We start from the raw sequence: 23,676 nt of genomic DNA, 5'->3' as shown, positions 1-23,676 counted from the left end.
AGAGGAACAGATCAGGTGGACGCTGCTTTGCTATAAGCTCCTTCCATTTGTATCTCGCTTCTGGCGAAATCTATTTGAATCTAACTTCAAGTGTTGTCCCAGAAATCTGACAGCCCACAAGCCTATTCATGCTCGATTCTTCCCTGGTCTGATTGGTTGTCTCCTCTTTTATGCATTTCTTATTCAGTTCCAAGAAACCTCAGGTTGAACATGCTCTCTATATATGCAATGACATAAGAAGCGTTTTGTAGATCCTGTAGAGGTTTGGTATGTTGGAACGTGCTTCAGTAACAGAACCGAATACTGCAAAAGAGAGCTGTACAGTGCAAATGAGAATGATAGCGCAGTCTTGTGTGGTAGGGTTTTATACATCTTTCATTGCTGCAAGGCAGTTACAGTATTCAGTTTTTTCCATAAAAGTGTGCAATTTGAGCAGAGCAAGGAACACACATAGTGTTGGAAACGCATTTCAAATCAGTGCCTTTCATAATATATGTGCTATGTTATGGATATTGTTAAATTTTAATGATTGCATTTTTTTCTGGTGTTAGATATTCGCAATTTCCTCTGATCACACTGGGGTTGGTGAGACAGGAAGGAGTATTTTGACCTAGTTGTCCTGTGATAACGTGTTGTCTTTTCTCTTTTCCTCTCCTCTGCAGACACTTGAGACTTTAAAATCAGAGTACCAGAATGGGGAGAAGACGGGCTCCGGGAAAGAAAGCGAATGCGCAGGGTTCACGTGAATCCGTAAGAGCCACAGTCCCATCTTATCCTCTTCATGACGTCTCAGCTTCAAGATCCCGAAATGATGCTCAGAGGGACGAGGACCTGGAATCGCTTTCGGAGAACCTGCCCCATATTATCCTTCTATCCATGCTGGAGGAGTTGGAAGCCAAACTAGATAACTTGATGAATACTGTGAAGGACGTACCTTCTAGAGTCGCTGGGCTGATTAGGAAAATAGGGATTGAAAAGGATCAAGGTTCCCTAGATAATGGTGCAGTGTCTTTGGAGCTTATCTGTCCGGCGAGCATTAGAGATTGTACTGTTAGCCGGTCTCCTGCAACGCCTCAACTGGACAGGCCAGCGGAACCGAGCTTGTGTCTTCAGCCGGTGTTCTCTGATGGGCATTCACCAAAGCAGGACTGTACGCTCTCCTCGCCAACTGATGTTCAAGGGCGTCCAGAGGAGCCAAACCTTTGTCTACAGCCAGTGTTTCCTGATCGACGTCACCCACAGCAGGACCAGTGCGTGCAACCTGGGTTTCCAGATAGAAATGGAGTACAGCAGGATTGTCCTCTATCCCGGTGCCCTCAGACAGTTCCTCCAGGAAGATCACAGGAGGCAAACCTGTGTCTTCACTCAGAATTTGTTGATGGGCAGACACTACAGCAAGACCATAGCGTACAGTCAGCGTTCCCAGAAGAGTGGGAGCCAGATGAGCCCCTGAAGCAAGAACCATCCCCATTGTATACTAATAGCTGGGACCAGCAACAGAACCTCTGCCCACACCCAGTATTTCCTAAAGGATACAAACTACAGCAAAACCACCGTATACAACCCACGCTACCAGATGGGAACGGACCTGATGATCCCTTGGAGGATGAATTGATGTGTTTTGATTTCCAAGATCCCAAGGAGAACCGCAGCCTTCAACCCTTGTCACCTGATGGGATGTCATCAGATGAACACTTAGAGTCTGGGCTGTTGTCCTTTGATGAGTTGGGGTCACAACAAACCCAGTGCCTACAGCAACACCTATGCTTGGAGCAGGAACTTCCTTATGCGCAGGATCCAAACGTGAACTACGAGCTAGAATCTATGCGCCCTGAAGCACAGGAACCAGACAAACATGACAATCTAGAACCGGCCTGTAGTGATGCACATGGTTCAGATCAAAAGTACAAGCAAGAACCACTGCACACTGCGGACCAGGACCGAGAGCTAGAGTCAGTGCTTCCTGAAGCACAGAAACCAGATCAGAACGATGAGCTTGAACAGACCTGTGCAGATGCACATGGTTCAGATCAAAAGTACAAGCTAGAACCTCCCTGTACTGATGCAGAGGGTTCAGATCAGAACTACATACTCGAACCACTGCATCCTGAATCACAGCATCAACATCAGAACTGCAAGGCAGAACTGCTCTGTCCTGATGAGCGGGGTCAGTGTGTGCCTCCATCATTCCTAGGACTGGATACACATACTGCAGATGAAGACTCAATGGAGAGAGGAAATACAAAATCACATTTATTGCTGTTCGAAACTACCCCAGGTATGTGTTTTACTATAAATAGACTCTTGGAGTGCATACTAACACATGTAACCTCTTCAAAATGCGTATGGGCAGATTTGAGAAAGTCTCTGAGGGGAGGATTATGGTTTGGATGGAACCCACTGAGCGATACTGACCCCCAAAGTACGAGTACACAGGGTGCAGATGTTTCCCTGCATTCTTCTCCTCTGTTTCCACACAGGACTGCATCCTTCCTGTGAAGAAACAGGCCTGGTAATGGGACTCTGCATGAGACAAATAAGCCAGTAGCTCTTGTCGTTCCTTGTCCGTCCCTATTCCAGGCTGGAGAACTGGAAATAGCGCTATTCATGGGAGGAATTACTGGCCAGAATCGCACGTAATAGTCGGATGCAAGTGATGTGGTGTTCATTGAGAATAGCAGACATGTGCATTCTAGAGAGGGAACTGTGTTTCTAGTTGCACAGTTACATTGGGTAAGATGCAGTCATCTCCAGATCCTGATTAAAAAATCCTAGTCTGTATTCAGCCTCAACAGCAAGGCCGACCAGGGATGTTGTTGTCACTTCAGGGTTCTCCAGGAGTGCACAGCACCTCATGATAGACAGATACACAAAGGTTATGGAACTCTGAGGTGACTTGCAATAATCTTCTGACATGCACCAGGTGGTACTTTATCCCGTATAATAGATGGTCACACATCCACTTTCCCACAAACGTTGGTGCGTAGCTCCTACATATGCATCAGCTAACATGTTTGCAAACATGAAGAATGAACTTAAAACCTCTTGTGCAAAAGTAAAAATAAAAACTGTTAGATATTTGTTGCAAAAAGATGTTAGAAACAGTTCAATAAAAGTCCATTAAAAAGAAAAAGCTGCAGTAGCTCGAAACGTATAGAAACATGCAGAAAGATTCCACCCTTCCTTTTCTAAGGAAGCTATTAAACATATTCCCTCTGCTTCTCATAGTAAACTAGTGACAAAGCGGACATTTCTATGATACCAAATACATATGTTTTCAGGCCTATAGTCTTTTTTGAGCTACTAAAGAATTGACATCGGCAGGAATTCACAAAATGGTCGCACGCTCCATTTTGTGTGTCAGTCAGCTGCAACGTGCAAGCAACAAAAGGCTTTCCGACAACAAACATGCTAGCTTCCAGCTAGCTATTGCAAAACCTCACATTTCAGTAAAAGCATGTCGACATGACCTGGCCGGTCAAGTACGTACCAAGTCCACGTGTACCAGAGGCACAGATTTCACCTTTAGGGGAAAACCCAAATCTGCTCTTGTAGATGGCATGTGGGCAGCAACACCAGGGTATAGACATACTTCGAGCCTTGAAAGGGTATCATGCCACAGTTGCCCTTCATTGATTGGCCCAGCAGGACATAGTCTGATCCAGGTTACGTATGCAATGATGCCCATCCTGTGGGGGCTTGTAACTATAAAATGTCTCTGTACTGTCATACCAATTGGGCACTCAGTAAGCTTTGCTGAGGTCTCATACAGCAGAAGTTATAAAAGCAAAGTTCTGTTTGTTGTTTTAAACAGCTGCTTCAATTATGCTTCGTGACTTGACGTTCTTTTCACATCAGCTGCTGGCGCTGGCAGCAGGCATTGTGCCCTCAGGACTCGACTGTAATAACTTATAAAAGCGGCGCTCTGACGTCTCTTCTTCATAATCACTGACTTTGTGCATCACAAATTCCTGATTATAAAGAAATTCGAGACTGCCATCTATACAGGGATTACAGAATCCCATGTAATATAATAATATATATTACACATATAATAACTTTGGCACAGTTCAATGAATCTGCACAAAACTATTTGGGATTGGCCTGGCTAGTTTCATGCAGTGTTTTTTTGTGGTCCTCAAATTAAGCCACTAGTCATTTAAGGTAGAGCTAGCTGGACCTTTAGCCCATGAATGGTCCGTGCATCTGGACTCGTGGACCCAAATGTAAAAATATATTGGATCTGATTGGTTGAGGGAGCTTTTTCGCCCATCCATTTCGGATACCTAAACCCAAAGTTGGGCCTGCGGACCTGAAGCTCCCTGGTTGGCTGGCTACATCTTGAACCATGACAAAAAAGAAGGTTCCTCTCTGTGGTTTTTAAATAAAGTTTTTTTCTAATGTAACTTGTAAAGCTAGACACCTATCTAGAAAACTCTTCTATCCTCAATTACACATATACCAAGTGAACCATAACATAAATTGTATCAAAAACCATATTTATTAAAAAAGAAAAGTTTCTTGTATCAAATAATTTGACATAAACAATTTCTTGCACATAAAATTACATACATATTTCATTATAGATCATACACGAAAATTCAATGTATCAACATGTAGAAATCAATTTAAAAAGCCAGTATTGTCGACGCGTTTCGGTGCTTAGATGGTTGGAACACCTTCCTCAGGACTATAATTAAAAACTTCTTCAATCTAAAAAGGTATATGGAACATTCATTAGTATACAGTATATAAGGATTTTTTTAAGTCTTTTTACAAAAAGAGTTTTTTCTAGGATCATACAGGGTCAAACCTACAAGTGATCATTATGTCTTACATTTATAGCATTTTTCAATTTGCGGTACCAGTCTTGATCCTGGAGTGGAGTAGCCTTTGATAATGTTATATGCCTCAGCTTTGTCGTCAAAGGATCTATATATAAAATAATAATCATTTTGAATTTATAGTCCAGCTACTACTATAATGCATTATCTGTACATTGTAACTATCAAAGTATTTGGCTTACTTTGTGATAGTTCGTGGAGTCTTGCAATTTAGGAGACACACTTCAAGTGTACAGATAATGCAATAATCCCCTGAAAACACATTTGCCATACTCGTAAATGTTACGAGTAAAAAGGATTGTATCATCCCCGGAGATATCAGAGACTAGAACCAAAGAGATGGAATTAAGATTCAGAAACAGAGGATACCCCCAAAACGTACTAGATGATGCCAAACGTAGATGTGCTCAAAGAGACAGGAAAGCCTTATTGATTCAAGCCACAAAGAAGGAGAACACAAGAATTGCTGTCGTGTCGAAATACTCCACCAAGAGCAATGCATTTAAGAGCATCATTAAAAAACATTGGGCGATACTATCCCAAGAGGCAGAATTTAACAACATCTTCAAAGAAATACCTTTATTTGCCTACCAAAGGAGAACAAACTTGGGAAATATGATTAAATCAAGGGCGGAGAGAATCAACGAAACCTTTCAGGGTACATTGCCTTGCCATAACTGCAGTCACTGCAACTCTATTATTAGAGGGAACACCATTACCCACCCAAGTAAGGGATACAAGATCAAACTACGTGTGTCAGCAACCTGCGATTCTATGAACGTCATATATCTATTGAAATGTCCTTGCGGACAAGGATATGTGGGAAAGACTGAGAGGAAGATGAAAATCAGACTGAAGGAGCATAAATCGAACATTCGTAACAAACAGACCAAATCGACTGTTGCAACCCATTTTTGTGAAGCTTCACATAACATCAGCCAACTTAGGTTCACCATCCTAGAAATAGTAAAAAAACGTGAAGGTGTTGATAATCACAATAATCTGTTGCAAAGAGAACATTTTTGGATTATCAAATTGGAAACTTTAAAACCAACTGGAATGAATGACCGGACTGAATTCAGTTGTTATCTATGATAGTTACCATGAAACACTCAACTACAATGTATCTTGCATGATTTCTTTCGTTTAATTACCTGCTTTTGATACTCATGGGGGGACCTGTGCCATCCACTGACCTGGGAGGTCACCAAAAGGGGGGACCTGTGCCATCCACTGACCTGGGAGGTCACCTTTTGGGGGCTGTGGACGCTTGCAGCCCGAGCGCTGCTCACCTCGGAAGCCGGACCCTGCTGCCTCCTACATCCCGATCACCGCGGCGAGGCGGTAGATCGGGAACTACACATCCCAGCACCCTTAGCGCCCAGGAAGGCGCGCATCCAGCATCCGGCCCCGCCCCCGGAGGTGCGCTTAAGGCCAGCGCGAGCCCCGGGGGAGCGGGGGACCTGTGCCATCCACTGACCTGGGAGGTCACCTTTTGGGGGCTGTGGACGCTTGCAGCCCGAGCGCTGCTCACCTCGGAAGCCGGTCCCTGCTGCCTCCTACATCCCGATCACCGCGGCGAGGCGGTAGATCAGGAACTACACATCCCAGCACCCTTAGCGCCCAGGAAGGCGCACATCCAGCATCCGGCCCCGCCCCCAGAGGTGCGCTTAAGGCCAGCGTGAGCCCCCGCGTCGCGGGACCGCGCGCGGGCTAAGCCCGGGCAAAGGGCGGGCCCTCTGTGGCCCTCAGAGGCACTAGGAGGACGGGACGGGCCACCACTCTTGGCACCATCATTGGAGAAGGTACAGTCAAGCTCCACTCTTTCTATCCCTATCGCTTTGATCTGTCTATACTTGACACCAGGACTCCAGGATACTGTTACCAAACTACAATGTCCATCTGGGAAGAGCTGAATGCCCTTTGTGGCACAAACTATATCCCGGATACTCTATCCCCCCCCATAGTGGCTCGAGACACTGTTCAAGCAATCTGCTCCCCCCAGGCATTCCCCCGTTACTACCCTCCTTCCATCTAATAACTGCAGCCCCTCTGTACCTGGCCCTAATACTGCCCCATTACTATTGGATAAGGCTGAGACTCGATCCCCCCTACATTCGACCCTTCTGGCCCAAATCGAGCGTCTGCTATATACTGTTCTTTCCCCACTGGTAGCTAAAATCAATGATTTGGGGGACAGACTGTGCAGGATTGAAACAACGGTAGCACGGTCATACCCAACAACCGGAAACATTGTTACTCCCACACGCTCTACCCCCACTAACACCCAGAAAAGGTCTACGGACAATGCGCCCAGGATATTGGAAACCGGTGACTCCCCTGTTATACCACCCATTCAAAGTGGTCGCAATAATACCCGTAATCTCAATCACGCCCCATATAGAGCTCCTGTGATCGCACTAGATAGAAGACATCGCATTGACTTACCCCCCGTAGCAGCCCCATATGTCACCATTCTCTCTGGGGTCCCCACACTCATGACCAGGAAAACGTGAACTGCACCAGGACCTACTGAACAAAGCCATCTTTTGGCTTAAAAACAATAGACCATTACCCTCTGCGCTAGACGGTGGGATACTGAGCGTCAGAAGGGTGGGGTGGCTTGGTCATCTGCCCAAAAATGTTCCGGGGGACTTGATACTGGTTAGGTTTAAAGATAGGAACATTGCCCCCTACTTGCGATCTATCCAGCCAAAACTTGGAGATGGCTCCATCTGTATTTGGGACCTGCATGACTTTTACCCTGGACCCCGAGCACCGAATTACAATAACAGCGGGTGAAAAAGGGGGATTCTGTGTATTTTGGGTTTTTATTTAGAATCGCTGATATGCTAAACTATTTTAGTTGGGTCTTAATTCATTTTTCTTTTAATTAGGTAATGCTATGTTGAGTTATTTTTTGCGTGTATGTATTTCTTTTGTTGCTTTTATGGTCAAACGCCGAATAAAGCTTATTTGATTTGATTTGATACTCATGCATAATTTTTTCACTACACTGCTGGTCAATTGAATTTGAATGTTTTTTATTCATTGTTTAACCAGATCACTCACTTTTCCTTTCAGTCTAAAACACTTTATCTTTTTTTATCATGGTTGGTTACCATGGTTGCTCATGTAGTCTGTCTTCACTGTTCATGAATACGATAGGGGTTTTGTATATGCTATCTATTTGATCTTTTACAGAACTTGAGTGATGATAACACCATCATGAGTTTTTTGTCAATGAGGATTATCTCATTTTGTTGAATCCTGTCGGTTTCTTTCCTTTACCTCACCCGTTTCACCCGTTTTCACCCCTGTCTATCATGGCCGCTCTATTAACGATCACGGACGTGGTCCGTTTTCTATATCCATTAACAGCATGGCGATTTAACTTGCACTGTTTACACCGATCGGGGAACAGCGTTTTCCGAGAATGGCGTTTAGGAACGTTTGTCCTATTTAATCGGTAAGCGGGTGTATGCGCCTCACTTTCTCTATCCTCGAACTCGACTTCACATCGTGGGTTCTTTTTAATCACAACGCAAACCTTTTTCTCGTTTCGCGCACAGCTTGTTTTCATCCATTTGGTGAGTGGGTGTATATATTTCACGTTTCAAACTCAAACTTCCTGATCTTGGTTTTTCTTCGTGGGTCATTTGCATTTGGTAATTTAATCTTTTCACACACGCAGATAGGTGTTTGACATTCAGATTTATCTATTCATTTAACTTATCACTCTGAATCACGGGGTGGTATTTAAAGCTACGCTACTTGTCATCATTTTGAGACATCATTGTTATACTAGATATGAGTTAGATATATAGTCCCTGATATATCCTTACATGTGATTATTTAATTTGTAGAATCCAGTCCCTGATGAAGGCTAATGCTTAGCCGAAATGCATTGGACAAGGAAGCAATTAACCATAAGGCTGGATTACTTGTTTTGAGGAATCAATCTTGAAAATTACAAGAATAAAGAATTTTGAAATGTGGAAATAATTTGAATTCATAATTTTGTGGAACTTTACAACCCAACCTATGGGCTTACCGCTGTGACCAGGGGACGTCACTCAATTTAGGGTCACGCAATCCAATATGTTAGGAGGGGTCACTAGGTGTCATTGATGTAAATTGTCTGACACTATAATTTTGTGGGACTTTGTTGAGAGTTTTCTTACTGGCATGAAGTATTAGAAGGGACAGTGGGTGGCACTGGGACCTCGTTTATTCTTTTGCGGTCTGGAGTCCAATATTTATACCTGGCGCCCACTAGTAGTAGTTTCCAGAGGCTTCCACCGCCATGACATGTCAGGCATCCGCTTCCTCCTTGCCCTGGGTCCAGCTAGTTTGGTCACAAAAGACCAGTGATAACTCCTTTGTGAGAGTGCTCAAGCAGAGCCTTTGTGATGTGCAACTATGATAAGTGACAGCTGCTCCCCTCGTTTAGTCAAAGAGGCCTATCCTGCCAACACCTCGCTTCCAAATGAGCAGAGGAATACTGAAGCACTCAGCGAAGTCCAATGGCCATGCCTTGTGGCCAGTAAAGAAGTACTGCAAGATCAGAGATGTTTGTTGTGATTTATTGTTTCCACAATTATTCACCTTTCTTGCGTCTGAGACGTAAAATCCATTACTGACACGCAGCCGTCACGTGTTTTGTCATAGAGACTTTTTCAAGGCTGCAAGAGGATATAGAAAGTATCTTACACAATTGTAAATAAGAAATGCAGCAGGTAAGTCACCATCACCAGATAGAACAAGAAGAACACCGTTGTGATCCTGAAGGATACCCTGTGAAGAGCCAAGTGCATCGGGTGAAATCCTAAAACTGATTTTGCCTGATAATCTGGCCATGCTAAGTTATTGCAACTTGCTGTAAAATCATACTACTCCCGATAAAGTCATTGTTAGCCAAAAGAACAGTAATCAAATCTATTAGCATTCCAAAATGCTCAAGTAGAGTGGCGTCTCCGATTTAAAAAAAATGCTGTTTGACGGCAATCCCCCCAGATTTGGGGATACTAGTATATAATTAGGGCTCCCGGTTTTCCGTTTAAACGGATTTTTACATATAAATTCAGACGGAAAACAATTTTTCCTTTGTCTGTATTTATAGGTAAAAACGGCATAATACTAGCAAATATTGCAGCTCTGCCGTCTCGAATACAGAGTTATCTCCCCACGCCCCCTTCCGGCTGCTGGAAATTCCTTCCCGGGCACACACACAGCCGCACCCGAGTCCTTCACAGGTCTTTAGAAAGACCATTTACTTGTTAAAGAGGCTTAATTGTTCTTTCATCCCGTGACATAGCCTCCTCCAGCGCCCCTGACACCTCCTGTCCCAGGTCCCATACAGTTGCTCAGCTCTGCCCTCTGATGCCTTTAGGGGTGTTTTAATGTCAGATAGCGTTGTGTTTCCATTCATAATATTTAGTCTGTATAAAAAAGTAGAAACGTGACATTGTATTTCTACTGAGCAAAGAGGGAAATGAAGTGCTTAGCACTCATGCATTTGGACTCGTGGATTTGTCAATGTCACGTAAAATAAACGTACATATGTCTTTCTCTGTTGGAATGAAAGAGAAGCTCCGTTAGGAAAAAATGCCCTTTATTATACTGAAAAACCTCCTCCTATAAGATGCCTTGCGTGGCCTCCACATGTGCATACATACTGTTATTAAATGCGAAATGGCGGCTGCGGAGTCCAGGGTGTGGATCAGGTGTGCGCAGGTGAAACGGAGGCCACAGAGCACAGACCAAGCTACCCTCTCAAAATCCACCTGACCTCTCCTCCATGCCAAGGCGAAGCAGGCGTGATTAGAAGGATGGCTGGCAGCAAATATCCCAGGAGGCAAGTGTGATCATTCGGAAATACAGAGGAAGGGGGCAGGAGGGAGCAGGGTTGTAATGAGCTGTTTGATCCAGGTGCTAAGCACCTGAAAAATAAAACTCGAAATAGGCCCCTTTATATGTTAAATATTAATAATGCTCGAGTTAGCTTGTTTCTGAGAAATTGGATGGGCAAACTTTTTTTGGAGCCGATTAGGAAATATCTGTCTTCAGTTAATTGCAAATCGGACTTAATAACAGGACCGCAATAGGCTCACCATTTGCAGTCTGCATTCAGTCACAGTCAATCTTTCTCTTGCAAAGTTGAACCTATTCTGTGTGTAAGAATAGAAAACAATTTAATATGCCCCTTGTTAACCTGAATTACTTTATGTTAAGAAAAGCATGTCCATCCAGCCTTGATGTAGACAGAGACGGAATTACTGTTAATGACTCACCTCCAAAACATTATGCGAACAGAAAACGTGATTCAAATACAGTCAAGCAAATGCATTTTTATCAAGATGGATGGATGGTTGGATGTTCTGGTGATTCACCAGTGGTGAAAGGATACATAGATGGATGGGTGGGCAAAGAGTTACAGGAGAGTAAGTCCGAAAGAATGAGTGGATGTATACATGAATGGATGAATGCTCCATATGATGAACAAATGAATCAATGATTTTCCAGTGAATAGATACATAGAAGGATAGAAGGGTGGGATGCCTGAATGGGAGAGTCTAGAAGGATGTATGTATGTATGTATGCATGAACAGATGTATGCAGTCAGTAGATGATGGAAACATGGATGAATTACTGGGGGAATGATTTAGTGAATGATGCTTGCGTTGAACTCCCTTATGTCGCCCGGACTCGCGCGCTACACACAAATTAATCCCCAACTCCTGTGCCTCACCACTTTGAAATGTCACCAGCCGCCACTGAATGATAGGTTATTTCCAGTAAGGACTTTCATGACAAGCCAATTTTCACATAGAAATTAACAAGACAGCTGCGTGAGGCACACACAAAGCTCTGCCCTCGAAAGCCACTTGAGAGCATTCAAATCCGATTGCAGGGGTGTGACGGAGCAGTGACGCAGTCTGAGAGATCCTTGCTGGAGCAAGGAAGACAGAAGGGTCGTTTTCAAATACGGAGCAATAAGTCACATGGGTTCACAGTGGTGTAGAACAGGAGGGTGTCCTAAGGCCTACAGAAACAAATTCTGCAATAATAGGAAGGGTGGAGGCACCAGTTTGGGGGTGATCCTGTAGAGAGGGCAATGTCTACCAAATTCAATAGCTGTTTTCTTCAGTGCAACTAACAAGCTTATTCTTGCAGTAGTAGCATCGATCCTTCATTAGTGACTACCAAGGTATATCATCGGTAAGGACGTAAGCACTGGAGAGAGGAGTTAAAGGCCAGTGTAGAACGTTGAGTTCTGACGTATACGTAGTGTAATCTTTTTTTAAATTTTTTTTTATTTATTTATTTATTGCAAGAAAGAGAAAAACAAAAAAAGAGAAATCATGTTTTGTTATACATACATCATTGCATAAGTATCTGAACATTAAATAACCAGTAAGATACAAGCAGAGGGTTACAGTACTGGTCGCTCCACTCGCAGCTCGTCCCAGCCATCTGTGCCAAGCGACCTGCACTCTGCCCTGCTATCTGTGCCAGCGACCTGCATTCTGCCCTGCTATCTGTGCCAGCGACCTGCATTGTACCTGGTATCGTTGCCTGCATTGATTACAATTGTACTTCAACAAGAAGAGAGGTAGGGAGAGTAGTGTGACACTCTTATTCCCCGGTTAGTCATCAATAAACAACAAAAGAGTGTCTTAAGGAGTAGGCGTGACCACAGTAGGGAGCAACAAACTTAAGATACAGGAACAACCTCACTGGGATGTTAAAGAAAGCCCTCACTCACCACCTAGTGATGACATGCTTCATCATCGGGCTCCACCAAAGAGACCGAGTGTCTCTTTGGTGTGCTGCAACGCCAGATTTACTGCGAAGCGGGGTGGTGGGACACGCTAAGGCCCACCCTTACCTAGGGACGTGAAAGTGAAAAAGAACAAAAAGGTGAAAAAAGTGCAAAAAATTAGGACACTCGGTCTCTTTGGTGGAGCCCGATGATGAAGCATGTCATCACTAGGTGGTGAGTAAGGGCTTTCTTTAACATCCCAGTGAGATTGTTCCTGTATCTTAAGTTTGTTGCTCCCTACTGTGGTCAAGCCTACTCCTTAAGACACTCTTTTATTGTTTATTGTTGATTACAATTGTGCCAGCTATTTGTGCCTGCGACCGCATTCTGTGCCATTGATTGTGCCAGTGATTGTTTTTTGTGCCCACGACCTCCTTTGTGCCAGTGATCTCGCCCAGCATTGTTGTTGTGCCCTTAGCCCGTCCACGCCGCTGCTCCCCCGCGGCCCCACCCCCGCTCCCTCCAGCTCCTACTGACCCTACCCACTCGCCGCCCCGCTCCCGCCTCCCAGCTGCTCCTCCCTCGCTCCGCCCCCTCCACTATCCACTTATGTCAGAGCAACATACGCGCAGCGGACGCGCCCTATGCGCGCCAAAGGTAAGCCCGTCTACGCCCGTCCGCGCCTGGACCGCGCCCAGCGCCAGACCCCCTGCCCCCGCAAAATCCACTCCACCCGCCTAACGTATGACGCTGCAACCCTTTCTGCACTCAACACCGGCCGTCTCCCCGACTGTCACCAAGCTGCCCCAGGACGCACCCATGGACCCTTCAAATGCCAATCCTGCAAGTTCGACTGCTTCAAGACCCACACTATATCCACAAACGCCAAACAGAGCTCCGACAACAACCAACTTAAGTGCATCCTGCTCAACACCCGTTCGATCCACAGACACGCCATTGAACTATGGAACCTACTAGACAACACCACGCCGGACATCGCCTTTCTTACAGAAACTTGGATGAACGCCTCATCAGCGCCCGACATCGCCATAGCCATCCCGGACGGTTACAAGATCATCCGAAAGGACTGCATCAACCAGACAGGAGGAGGCATCGCCATCGTCCACAAGAAAACCATCCGCATCACGACCAGCTCCGAGGACACCCTCACAGCCGCCGAACACCTCCACTTCCAGATACACACCGACCCCAAAACCACACTTAGAGGCACCCTCATCTACAGACCACCAGGACCCCGCACACAATTGTGCGAAGACATCACTGACTTCCTCAGCCCACACACCCTCCCCTCCGAGGACTACTTTCTCCTAGGGGACCTCAACTTCCACCTGGAAAAGAACAACGACAACAATACCATCACCCTTCTGGACAACCTCTCCAATCTCGGACTCAAATAGCTGGTGAATACCCCCACCCACTACGCCGGACACACGCAAGACCCGATCTTCTCCTCCAGCAAGCACGTCTCCTTCAACCACGCCACAGGACTCCACTGGATGGACCACAGCTGCGTACATTTCAATTTCAGAAAGACCACTACCCACCACCACCCACAACAAGTCCCCCGCAGAAACTGGAACAAACTTACCACCGACCAGCTCACCACATCGCTAAACCAAAACCCTCTCGCCAAATCATCGGACCCAAATCAAGCAGCCATCAATCTCGCACAATGGATCACCCACTGCGCCGACGAATTAGCTCCCCTGAAAAAGCAACACAACAAGCCAGGTAGCAAAAAAGCCTCTTGGTTCAATGACAACCTCTAAAACTCCAAAAAGAACTGCCGCACCCTCGAGAAAGCCTGGCGAAGAAACCCAACCACAGACAACATGACCGCCCTCAAGGAGGCCACCCCCAAACACCACTCAGATCCACCAAGAAATCGGCACTCAAGGAGCGACTCGACAACAATGCCCACAACAGCAAGGAACTCTTCAGCATCGTCAAAGAGCTTACCCATCCCAGCGCCGACACCAACGACATCACTCCCTCTCAAGGCCTCTGCGTCTCTCTAGCCTCGTTCTTCCACAGTAAAATCGCTGACATACATAACAGCTTCGGCGACCAGTCCACCCCCCTTACCCCCACCACCACCCTGGACGCCTGGAACCCGATCAGCACCGAAGACACCATCCGCTTGATGAACTCCATTCAACCAACCGACCCATGCCCCCACCACATCTTCAACAAGGCCAACTCCATCATCGCACCCCACCTCCGGAATATCATCAACTGCTCCCTCAACACCGCTACCTTCCCGGAAAGCTGGAAACATGCCGAACTCAGTGCCCTCCTGAAGAAACCTACAGCAGACCCCACTGAACAAGAACTACCGCCCCATCTCGCTCCTCCCTTTCCCTGCCAAAGTCATAGAGAAGGCCGTCAACAATCAGCACGCCGCCTTCCTCGAGTCTAACGGCTCCCTCGACCCTTCACAGTCCGGTTTCCAAGCCAAACACAGCACCAAGACCGCCCTCATCGCAGCCACAGACGACATCCGATCACAACTCGACAATGGGGAAACAGCTGCCCTCATCCTCCTGGACCTCTCCGCAGCGTTTGACACGGTCTGTCATAGCACCCTTGTACAACGCCTCAACAACATCGGAATACAAGGAAAAGCATTGGATTGGATCATATCGTTCCTCGCCGGAAGAACCCAGAGAGTCCGCCTCCCCCCTTTCAGATCAGAGGCCACCGAAGTAATCTGTGGCGTTCCCCAAGGCTCCTCGCTCAGCCCCACTCTCTTCAACATCTACCTGAGCCCCCTTGCATCCATCGCACGCCAACACAACCTCAACATCATCTCCTACGCTGACGACACACAGCTGATCCTCTCCCTCACTAAAGACCCAAACACCGCCAAAACCAACCTACACAAAGGGATGAAAGACGTAGCCGAATGGATGAAGAACAGCCGCTTAAAACTAAATTCAGACAAGACGGAAGTCCTCATCCTAGGATCATCACCCTCTGCTTGGGACGACTCATGGTGGCCACCAGCCCCAGGCAGCGCGCCCAAACCAACGGACCATGCTCGCAACCTGGGATTCATTCTAGACTCATCCCTCTCGATGACCAGACAAGTCAACGCCATCTCATCATCATGCTTTAACATCCTACGCATGCTCAAAAAGATCTTCCGATGGATCCCCACCGAAACAAGAAAGACGGTCACTCAAGCACCTGTCACAAGCCGACTGGACTACGGAAACACCCTCTACGCTGGAACCACATCCAAATTACAGAAAAAACTCCAACGCATTCAGAACGCCTCCGCCAGACTCGTCCTAGACATACCCCGCCACGACCACATTTCCGGTCACCTGAGAGACCTTCATTGGCTCCCCGTCAACAAGAGAATAACGTTCCGTCTTCTCACCCACGCACACAAAGCCCTCTACGACCTAGGACCCAAATACCTCAACACGCGCCTGACTTTTTACACCCCCACCCGCCAACTACGATCGTCCAATCAAGCCCTCGCCACGATTTCACGTATCCGTAAAACCACCATGGGAGGGAGATCTTTCTCCTATCTGGCGGCCAAAACCTGGAACTCTCTCCCCACCCACCTCCGCCTTACACAGAACCACCTCTCCTTCAGAAAACAACTCAAAACTTGGCTATTTGATAAGTAACAACCCCCACCCCCCCCCTCAAGCGCCTTGAGACCGTCCGGGTGAGTAGTGCGCTATACAAATCTTGACTTGACTTGACTTGACTTAACAGTAGTGCTAATGTGCTGGTCTCTCAAAGCAATGACATGTTTATCTAATGAACGTTCCCTATATTTTTCCCTCCCTTTCAATGCTTTAGGACCACTAAGTTTAGCCAGTGATAACTCCATTGTATGTATTTCATGGATAAGATTCCACCATTCCATGACACTAGGAGGTTCCTTCGAGATCCAAGTCCGCGCGATGACCAACCTAGCGCAAGCAAAGACCATGGATGTCAGGTCTTTATAGTTACTATTAATATCTTGTATATCTAACAATATCAAATGTGCCGATGAGCTGGTACTGTTATTTGCCTACTATTAAGAGCCCCTGTTATTCCTTTCCAGAATGCTGTAAGTTCCGGACACTGATAGAGCATATGTTCTATACCAGCAGCTTCCATATTGCATTTTGGGCATTTAGTACGCTCACTAGAAATATTTCCAGAGGTCCAACTAGCAATTCTTTGAGGCGTATCGTAAATTTGAGTAACCGTTCTATGAAATTGTAGCCTCAAATTTGAAGATTGGACCACTCGATTTATTTGTTTGAGCGATCCTGCAATCTGATTGGAACTGATATTGACTCCTAGTCTTCTGGTCCATTTGTCGGCCATTTTCGCGCAATCCCCTACCCGGCCACTATTAAGACAAGCGTAGCTCTTACTAATAAGTGATTTAGTATACCTAGAATAAATACATTGTAAAGTGTCTGAGTGTTCTACTCTCTCTATTTTCATTTTATTAACCTAGAAATCTTGTATCTGTATATATTTAAAATACATAACATCACTAATTTTATACGGTATTTTTAGTGTACTAAAGCTCAAAAGACCATCCGGCCCATATAGATCGCCTAAAGTATTTATGCCATGACCTATCCATTGTGCGCTGGCGCCATCAGAAAATATGCCTGGCATCCCTGGATTCCCCCAAATTTGTAGCTCAGCATTAAAAAATGAGATCTTGTCAGTGATCATAATTTGATCCCACATTCTTTTAATATCTCTTGCGGTCTTAAACTTGACCCTCTTGTAGTAATTGGGGTCATGCACACAAAACAAGAACTGGTTGCTATCTGATCCCAACATAAATTGGTGATAGAATAAGGAACTTTCCTTTAACAAAAGACTACATATACGTTGGACAAAAGTTGCAAAAAAATAGATTTTGAAATTCAGGAAATGTAATCCTCCCTTTTCTATTGAGAGTTTCAATGTGGCCATTGATCTACGGGCTTTTTTATAGCCCCAAATATAGCTACTACATATGCTCTCTATTCTCTTAATATATAGATTATTCAGTTGCATAGGGATAGACCTAAATAGATACAATAGCTTCTGTACAATCTTCATTTTAATTAGAATTATAAGTCCTACCAAGCTAAGTGGTATCTTATGCCAATTTGTAAGAGTGGCAGTTATCTCATTGAGTAGAGGGTCGTAATTCAGTGCTATGATTTTCTCTATATCGGCAGTAAGCTTAACTCTTAGATAAATAGCATTTGGACAAAGCCCTAATACCGGTTGCGTAGGTTTATAGTTGGCGATTGCTTGAGTTTTACTCACATTTAACTTGTACCCCGATATGCCCCCAAATTTGCTAGCTTCCTCAATTATCGTAGGAATGGCCAGGACTAAGTTGGTGGTAAATATAGCTATATCATCAGCAAAAGCTGTAATTTTCAAACTCTTGCCTCCATGTTCTGCTGGGATTATATTATCTTGAGCTATTAATGCATTTAAGAATGGCTCCAAAGCTAAAGCTAAAAGCAGGGGTGATAAAGGACACCCCTGCCTAGTCCCCCTTTTGATTGAAAAATTAGCCGAGTTGGCTCCTACATAGCCAACTATTGCCGTTGGTGATTCATATAAAGATCGGACCCATCCGAGATATTGCCCCTGTATACCAAATGCACTCAGCGTTGCCCATAAATACTCCCACCCCGCTCGGTCGAATGCTTTCTCCGCATCTAACATAACCATTCCGAGTGGGGTGAGAGTAGCTGCAGCCACGTCGAAGGCAGTAACAGCAGTATTAATATGGGTAGTGGTGTCTCTCCCCACCACAAACCCATGTTGTTGGCAGTTGACCAAATCTGGCATAATAGGAGCGAGGCGATTTGCCAAGACTTTGGCAAACACTTTCGCATCAGTATTAATTAATGAGATTGGCCTATATGACCCCTGTTCCTCCGGCGGTTCGTTCTTTTTTAAGAAAAAAACTATTTTAGCAGTACGCCATGATATAGGAGCACTTCCTGTTTGCCCCATAGAGTCTATCACCAGCTGGAAGCGAGGAAGTAATTCCTTTTCACAAATCCTATAAATCTCTATAGGCAAACAATTTTCTCCCGCAGCCTTACCTGAAGGCAATGCTTGTATAGCTATCTCAATTTCCTCGATTGTAATCTTGGAGCCAAGTTGTCTGATTGCTTCCACATCTAATCTCCCGGGTAGGTACTTCTCTAAATATAGTCTAATTTCTTCTGAAGTAGGTGAGTTTTCTGGAGTATATAGGTGGCAGTAATATTTAGCGAATTGGTCTAGAATCTGCTCCGATTTTCTGTATTCCTTAGAGTCTAGCCCTTTTATTACTTTTATAGTAGTTTTGGCTTTTTTATCGGCTACCTCGTAAGCCAAAATGTTGCCAATTCTGTCTCCCCCTTCGTACTGTGCCTTCTTGTACTTGTGTATTTTTGAGCTGTATTTCTCCCTGAGGGTTCTCTTTAGTGCCGCCCTCAATGACACTAATCCTAATCCTAACTCTTCAATATTAGTTTTGCCCTGTGTTATGGCATCAGCCAATTGTTGTTCAACAAATAAAATATTAGATGTATTCAGTTTTTCTACACCACGTTTGTCAGCGTTGTCCCTTAAAATATATTGTTGTACATAGCCTCTAATGCTGCATTTACATGCATCCCATACAAAATTAACAGTTGTTGAATTAATATTCAATATTATGAATTCCTTTGTATGCCTTTTAATGCCAAGAATAAATTCAGAATCTGTTAATAAATATCTAGGGAATGTATACTGTCGGGCGCTTGTTTACTATCCAAAATTTTAAATTCAAACAGTATCTGATTATGGTCAGAAGTCACGTAGTGTAATCAAGATGTGTTCAACTACTCTCCATGTGTGGCTTGGTTATTGGTGAGTATCTGGCTGTAAGGAAGCTATAACTGGTGACAAGATGGGGGATACGAAGCCCATACACTAAAAGCGCTCTTCCGGAGAGTTTGCCGTGATCAAGCACACTGCTCGTGCGTGCCACATGTGCCTCAGTTGAAGTGCAGAATCAATGCTGGCGCTGGTGGAGTCTCAGCGCAATGCCAGCCTGAATAAAATGCTTAAGGATAAAGACAGCGACACTGAAAGTCTACATGTCGCTGGACAGGAACTGAACGAAACAGCTTCTAATGGAATATATGGCGCCATTACGCAAATTAATACCATTACGCTATGTGGAGTAAGAAAACGAAAGGTGGACAAGGAAAGCACACAGAAATAGTTCAGTACACATTACACTGAAATTCACATGCTGTGAAGCAGAGATTAACCAGGTGTATATGAAGAAACATTTAAGCACAAAATCGACCAGTGTTATCTGCTTTCATGTACTTGTAGTGTACCAAGATTTATCTCCTTCTCTAAACCATCAACAAATCATAGTCTCAAAACATGCTGGAGAGCAGTCCCAGAAAGAGGGTCGGGTTGGGTTTGCTGAGTTTCCCCAGACGAAGCGGCCCACCACCAAAGCTGCTGAATAAGGGGCCCCGAACAACTCCTTAGACAGCCATAACATACAGAGCTCCGATGGAGAGCCAGGGCGAGATCCTAGCTCCAAAAGTCATTAAGGCTGACCCCGAAGCCAGCACATAACGAGGCGCTAGAGAAGCTCTGTCTGATGAAGTTCCACAGGGAGTGCCTGCGAGACCACTACTGTCCTCCAATGTATACACGGCTGCTGCATTCTTAAAACCGCCAACTGCGTGTGATATTGCAAAAAAACTGAATATTGGCGATAGATGGATGGATAGAGACTTTTGAAGATATCATAAATGCAATAGATGAAAAAGAGTATAAAGTATCTTGAGAAACATGGCCGATGAAGGAGTAAAAGAAGCCATGAAAAAGAATTTACAAGAAGGTGAAAAGACATATGATCAAATCGAAAAGGCCTTTAATGTCAAGTTTAAGCCAGTGCCAAATGTGAATTATAAAAGATATATCTTCATCCAGAGACCAGGTTAGACCATTGATGAGTTTGTTGAAAGACTGGATGTTTGGTAAAGCACTGTAAATTTAATTAATTTATGATGAGGAGGCTGCCCTCCTCAGAGTGATCAATGGATGTCTGTCGGAAGCATTTCAACGACGAATGCTAATGGAAACTGAGCTTGTATCAAGTCCTCATGGCTGCTTGCGCTGACAAGCGTACTTATCGCCAAGTGACTGACATGGAGGCCGTAGGTGCCCAAAGTGCATCTGTCATGAGCACGAAAAGTAAGCCAAGGTACAAGGCCGAGGGACACAAGGTCCTGTCTCCACAGAAAAACAAAACGTGTTACAGATACGGACTGTAATTTCCACACAAAGGTAAATGTCCCGCCATTGGACAGATATGCATAGACTGTGGTAAAGCGAATCATTTTGTGACGACTTGCAACGCGAAGATAAAAGTAAGTGTGTAATATAGAATCTATTTTTACTTAATCCTGCGCGGATTGCCTTTTGTGGTTTACTCACTGTGTTGCTTCACTAGTGTGTTGCACATATGCTCTGCACATTGCATCTTTAAACAAGCCTGACTGCTCTGCTCCAAGCTACCAGAGGGTGAGCGCAGGTTATCTCAGGTGTGTATCTGGCTTACCCTGACTAGACTGGTGGATTCTGCCTGGCTTAGGTGCCTACCCTAGCCAACCAGAAACCCCATGTCGAACAGTGGTTCTTGGGAATCACTTTATTTCCCAGCATGCTCCTGCTGCAGGACCAGGTCAACGCACTTTGTGTAGGAGGACTAGCCACTATTTGTGTCTCAAAGTGAAGTGTGACTTTTTCCTAGAACATACATTTTTTTTCCCTGAATTGTAACTGTTCACTTCTCCATATTATATCAAAGCAGCTTTTTCAAGAAATATTTTCTTCATGTAATTTTAAATGTTTTTTCTATTTTGCAGAACAACAATCACATCTAGAAAATATGAATGGGAAAGAAAGCCATAAAGGTTCCGGAGGCAAGATGAATTTTACTCAAAATATCTACTTAAGGAAACGGCGCAGAATGCACATGAAGGAGAGACGCTTTGCTTGTAATGTGTGTGACAAAGAATTTATCAATGAGACACTTCTTGTGAGGCACAAAAAAGGACACACCAGCCTCAGGCCATATCCCTGCGAAACGTGCAAAAAGTGTTTCACTCAAAAGGGAACTTTTTTACAGCATCAAAGAACACACACTGGAGAGAGGCCGTATCACTGCACCGAGTGTTCCAAGCGCTTTGCTTATAAGAATAGCCTTGTACGGCATCAAAGTGTACACACAGGAGAGAGGCCTCATCACTGTACTGTATGTGCAAAGAGCTTCACTCGAAAGAAAATTCTTCATGAGCATCATCAACACATACACACAGGAGAAAAGCCTTTTCGCTGCACTGTGTGCGAGAAGAGCTTCAATCAAAAGGCAAATCTACTACAGCACCAAAGAACACACACAGGAGAAAAGCCTTTTTACTGCACTGTGTGTGAGAAGAGCTTCAATCAAAAGGTGCATCTACTAAAGCACCAAAGAAAACACACAGGGGAGAAACCTTATCATTGCACTGTGTGTTCCAAAACCTTTTCTTGTAAGGCAAACCTTGTACTGCATCAAAGAACTCACACAGGAGAGAGGCCTTATCACTGCACTCTGTGTTCCAAGCGCTTTTCTTATAAGGCGACCCTTATACAGCATCAAAGCGTACACACTGGAGAGAGGCCGTATCACTGCACAGTGTGTTCCAAACGCTTTGCTCATAAGAAAGGCCTTGTACTGCATCAAAGAACACACACAGGAGAGCGGCCTTATCACTGCACTCTGTGTTCCAAGCGCTTTGTTGACAGGAGCTCCCTTGTACGGCATCAAAGAACACACACAGGAGAGAAGCTTTATCACTGCACTGAGTGTTCAAAGTGCTTTTCTCGTAAGACGACCCTTGTACAGCATCAAAGCGTACACACAAGATAGAGGCCTCATCACTGTACTGTGTGTTCAAAAACCTTTTCTCAGAAGACAACCCTTGTACTGCATCAAAGAACACACACAGGAGAGAAGCTTTATCATTGCACTGAGTGTTCAAAGCGTTTTTCTCCTAAGGCGACCCTTGTACAGCATCAAAGCGTACACACAGTAGAGCAGCCTTATCTCTGCATTAAGTGTTCCAAGCGCTTTGCTTATCAGGAATCCCTTGTACGGCATCAAAGCGTACACACATGAGAGAAGCCTTTTCACTGCACTGTATGCGAGAAGAGCTTAAATCAAAAGTCAAGTCTCGTAACACCAAATACACTGGAGAGAAACCTTATCACTGCAAAGTGTCTTCCAAGCTCTTTTCTCAGAAAGAAAGGCCATGTACGGCATCAAAGAGCACACACAGGAGAGCTGCCTTATCACTGCACAGTGTGTGAGAAGAGCTTTACTGGTAAGGCACATATGCAACGGCGCCAAATAATACACACTAAACTGAACCCTATCACTGCACACTTTATGCCAGGAACTTCACTCAAAATGAACGTTTCTACAACATAAATAAATATAAACTATTTTTTTTTTTTAAATTATATTTTTATTGCAGAGTTATAAACCACAGGATACAATTAAACAGCCAGCACACTTGTGGGCTCCCCCCATCCAATGATAGTTCACAGTCGTACACAGCCATTCAGCCCGCATCCCGGAGGCCGGGCGGCATATCACATCGCTCAAAAAGGAACACATCACAGTGTACGTCCCATTGGGACCCTGGCTGGAAGGTCGTTTTGTGTATCTGCTTTTACCCCCCCACCCACAACAACATTCCCGTCAGCCATCTCCGTGATAATCAATGAAATCGCCCTTACCGGGGCCTGCCCTAGGCTATATGGACCTTCGCACCTGGCCGTTCCACCCAGTCGGTCTACCCTCCACTCAGTGCCCACTGTCCCAGTAGATCCAAGGCCCTAACAAGCAACCCTCCCAATGGCTTCCGGCCCTCCCCAAACCCCCTACAACCAACCCCCCCAAAGCCCCCCTCCCCTGGCAACTGCTAAGGTGTGTGCTTCGCCCTATCGAATTGGATG

General features: G+C 45.0%; 1 protein-coding gene across 1 annotated transcript; it reads left to right on the top strand.

Moving 5' to 3' along the window:
• The first annotated feature begins 693 nt into the window (after positions 1-693).
• LOC147662086 (uncharacterized) lies at positions 694-22,713 on the top strand. The gene is made up of 2 exons (XM_086951122.1): positions 694-2,278; positions 21,540-22,713. The coding sequence occupies exons 1-2, from the start codon at positions 694-696 to the stop codon at positions 22,583-22,585; spliced, it is 2,631 nt and encodes an 876-aa protein (XP_086807248.1). The 3' UTR covers positions 22,586-22,713.
• Positions 22,714-23,676: the final 963 nt, after the last annotated feature.

Source organism: Lissotriton vulgaris, unplaced genomic scaffold (assembly GCF_964263255.1).
Source record: "Lissotriton vulgaris unplaced genomic scaffold, aLisVul1.2 SCAFFOLD_692, whole genome shotgun sequence".
In the NCBI taxonomy this organism is placed as follows: Eukaryota; Metazoa; Chordata; class Amphibia; order Caudata; family Salamandridae; genus Lissotriton; species Lissotriton vulgaris.
This window is presented reverse-complemented; position numbering and strand designations above follow the sequence as displayed.